Raw genomic sequence first — 3,647 nt, 5'->3', positions numbered from 1 at the left:
ATACCAAGAATCCATTAAAAGCTTTCCTAGTCTATATTTTAGCAACCAAGTAAGGATGTGTATCATAATATTTTGTTTCTCTTTTATTATATTTTTCTATCTCCTATTGTTATTATATTAAGACTTTTAGTTGTTTGATATATTTGTATTAATTCGACTCCTAACAGACAACTCATAGGAACAGCCACACACAAATACAGAAACAAAACGTCTGAAATCTAAATAAAAAATGTAGTTTATCTTAATAGTCATTTTTATTGCTAAATAGTATCTGAAGAAAATTGTTTTTTACATTTGGGTTGTACGACTACAATTCTGATTGGGAAAGGCAAACTTTTTTTTTCTAAAGGTTTATTTGTTTATTTGAGGGAGAGATCAAGAGCGTGAGTGGAGGGAGGGGCAGAGGGAGAAGGGAAGCCGACTCCCTGCTGAGCACAGTGCCTGCTGCCAATGCAGTGGATCCCACAACCCCGAGATCATGACCAGAGCCAAAACCAGGAGTCGGATGCTTAACCAACCCAGCGACCCAGGAGCCCATGGAAAAGGAAAATTCTTAAAATATTCTGTGAATATGTTGACCCCTCTGCAAAAGTTGTGGGAAATAACTTACGTGATTAATGGTTACCACCTATTAGTATGAATAACTACTAAAACATTTTGTATAAAACACTTCTTTGTGTGGCAAAACAATAGTATTGTATGTACTTTCCCAAAGGGTATCATGTTTATTTTCACTTAAATTTAATAAGAAAGTCCTTCTCTCTCGACAGGATGGCCACACCGGCAGCACCGGCGAGTGCTCCTGCCGCCACTCCAGCTCCAGCCCCCGCCCCGGCCGCGGCCCCAGCCTTGGTCCCAGCCCCGGCCCCAACCCCAGCCTCAGCGCCAGCGCCGGCTCCGGCTCCAGCGGCGGTCCCAGCTCCGACGCCGGCTCCAGCCTCATCCTCAGACTCGGCGCCCGGCGCAGACTCCGGCGCAGTCGCTACCGGGTCCTGCTCTCCCAGGCCCCTTCCCCGGCGGCCGTGTGGTCCGGCTGCACCCGGTCATTTTGGCCTCCATCGTGGACAGCTACGAGCGACGCAACGAGGGCGCTGCTCGAGTGATCGGGACTCCGCTGGGAACCGTTGACAAGCATTCAGTGGAGGTTACTAACTGCTTTTCAGTGCCGCACAACGAGTCAGAAGATGAGGTGGCTGTTGATACGGAATTTGCTAAGAACATGTATGAATTACACAAGAAAGTCTCTCCAAATGAGCTCATCCTGGGTTGGTATGCTACAGGCCATGACATTACAGAGCACTCTGTGCTGATCCACGAGTACTACAGCTGGGAAGCCCCCAACCCCATTCACCTCACTGTGGACACGAGCCTCCAGAACGGCCGCATGAGCATCAAGGCCTATGTCAGCACTTTAATGGGTGTCCCTGGGAGGACCATGGGGGTGATGTTCACACCTCTGACGGTGAAATATGCATATTATGACACTGAACGCATTGGAGTTGACCTGATCATGAAGACCTGTTTTAGCCCCAACCGGGTGATTGGGCTCTCAAGCGACTTGCAGCAAGTAGGAGGGGCATCAGCTCGCATCCAGGATGCCCCTAAGCACAGTGTTGCAGTATGCAGAGGGTGTGCTGTCTGGAAAGGTGTCAGCTGACAATACCGTGGGCCGCTTTTTGATGAGTCTGGTTAACCAAGTACCCAAGATAGTTCCCGATGACTTTGAGACCATGCTCAACAGCAACATCAATGACCTGCTGATGGTGACCTACCTGGCCAATCTCACGCAGTCACAGATTGCCCTCAATGAGAAATTTGTAAACCTGTGAATGGGCCCCATGCAGCACTCCTGCCAGTCTGGGCCACCCTAGGACTCAGAATGGAGTGAAGTAGAATGGTTTTCCTGTGGTTTGAGTCACACTGAGTCAGTCAACAGCTTGTGACTCTAAATAAATATAGCCTACCTTTTGTAAAAAAAAAAAAAAAAAAAAAAATTAATAAGAAATATGACTCTGAAGAATAAGCTGACTTTAAGTTTACAGCAAATAAAGGCATCTCTCTTGTTTTGCAAAATCTGAATCTTTGATTTTTCCAATTTTGACTTACTGTAATGAATTTACTATGAACTGTATATGAACAGGGCAAAAGAAGTTCAATATTACATAAGTTGATTTTTGAAATATCAGCTTGCTAAATATAAACTTTTATATATATAAAGTTTTATTTAAAAAATGGACGTAAATATCCTAGGGATAAAAGGGGTCTTTGGAGTTCATTATCTAGTTTCCAGAAAGTACTGCAATTAAATCATCTCTAACAGATTGGTATTTTTTTCTATTTTCATAGACCTCTAGAAAGAGAGGTTCTGTATATTTAACAGTTCTCCCTTTGAGAAACGTTTAATTATTCTTAACCTAAAATTCTCATGTTTCAGTTTCAGATGAAGGTGATAATGATGATTTTAAATCCTTTTTTTTTAAGATTTTATTTATTTATTGCAGAGAGAGCAAGAGAGCACAAGCACAAGAGGGGATGTGGCAGAGGGAGAGGGAGAAGCAGGCTCCCCGCTGAGCAGGGAGCCTGATGCTCTGCTCTATCCCAGGACCCTGGGGTCATGACCTGAGCCGAAGGCAGATGCTTAACCAACTGAGCCACCCAGGCGCCCGGATTTTAAATCCTTTTATTACCTTATTACCATCTTCAACTTTCCTATGAGAAATTGTTATCCTTTGCAGATTGACTTCTGTTACAGATAATATAGGTATAATAAAATTAATATATATCTTGTTTGTAAATGTCCACCTGTTTATGTGTTATCACCTGCTAGAAATCAGCTAGATATATTGTTAATGAGTTTGAAGAGTATGTTTAGGATGGGCTGTTCTCAAAACTGGCTATTAGCATCCTGCAATTTTGTTTTTTAGAGCTCAAGTACACCCTTAAAAGAGAGACAGTCATCTTCCAACAGCATTGAAAAATGAAGCTAAATTTTCATCAAATTTAATGAATATTTTTAGAGTACTGTGAATTAAATTATGTGCTATGTGAAGTATACAAAATTTATTTGAAGTGTAAGTCTGGAAGCAGTCATTCGTTCACCTGAACATCCAAACATGAGGCAAAGAAACCTTCCATACTTAGGGAGAGAGACAGCATGTATTAAAATGGCATGACCATTATCTCAAGAGTGAGGTGACGTTATTAACTGGGAAAGAGTGTGAGGGAACCTGCTGAGAAGCTGGAAATATTTTTAAAATGTGATTTGTGGTTAATAAGAACATGTGAATAAATACGTAAAAATTCATGTAAATGTTCACGTATGGTAATCTTTCTACTTTTAAAGACTTCTAGAAAGAGAGATTCTACATATTTAATAGTTCTCACTGTGAGAAATGTTTAGTTATTCCTAACCTAAAATGCTCATGTTGTGCATCTTGCTAAAAATCATATCTCAAATAAAAAAATAACTCAGGGACAAAAAAAAATAGGGGTTTGAAATCTGAGACCCCCAAACCAAAGACACAAAGGCAGAAGCTCAAAATTGCAGATGCTGATTTTCAGCTATACTGTTTGCAATAGGGGCAGCTCCCACGAGCACATTGTAAAGAGCCTTAGAGATCTGTTCATGTAATAATAGCTAATGATTT

General features: G+C 41.6%; 1 protein-coding gene across 1 annotated transcript; it reads left to right on the top strand.

Annotated features, from left to right (window-relative positions):
* The first annotated feature begins 759 nt into the window (after window positions 1–759).
* Window positions 760–1,994, top strand: LOC112829772 (eukaryotic translation initiation factor 3 subunit F-like). The gene is given in 3 exon segments (XM_073897800.1): window positions 760–956; window positions 958–1,600; window positions 1,602–1,994. Coding segments are annotated over 3 exon segments (1,056 nt in total). The 5' UTR covers window positions 760–771; the 3' UTR covers window positions 1,830–1,994.
* Window positions 1,995–3,647: the final 1,653 nt, after the last annotated feature.

Source organism: Callorhinus ursinus, unplaced genomic scaffold (assembly GCF_003265705.2).
Source record: "Callorhinus ursinus isolate GAN/ISIS: 27379988/994484 unplaced genomic scaffold, GSC_fseal_2.0 scaffold1, whole genome shotgun sequence".
NCBI lineage: Eukaryota > Metazoa > Chordata > Mammalia > Carnivora > Otariidae > Callorhinus > Callorhinus ursinus.
The sequence above is the reverse complement of the archived record's forward strand: the minus strand, read 5'-3'. Positions and strand labels throughout refer to the sequence as shown.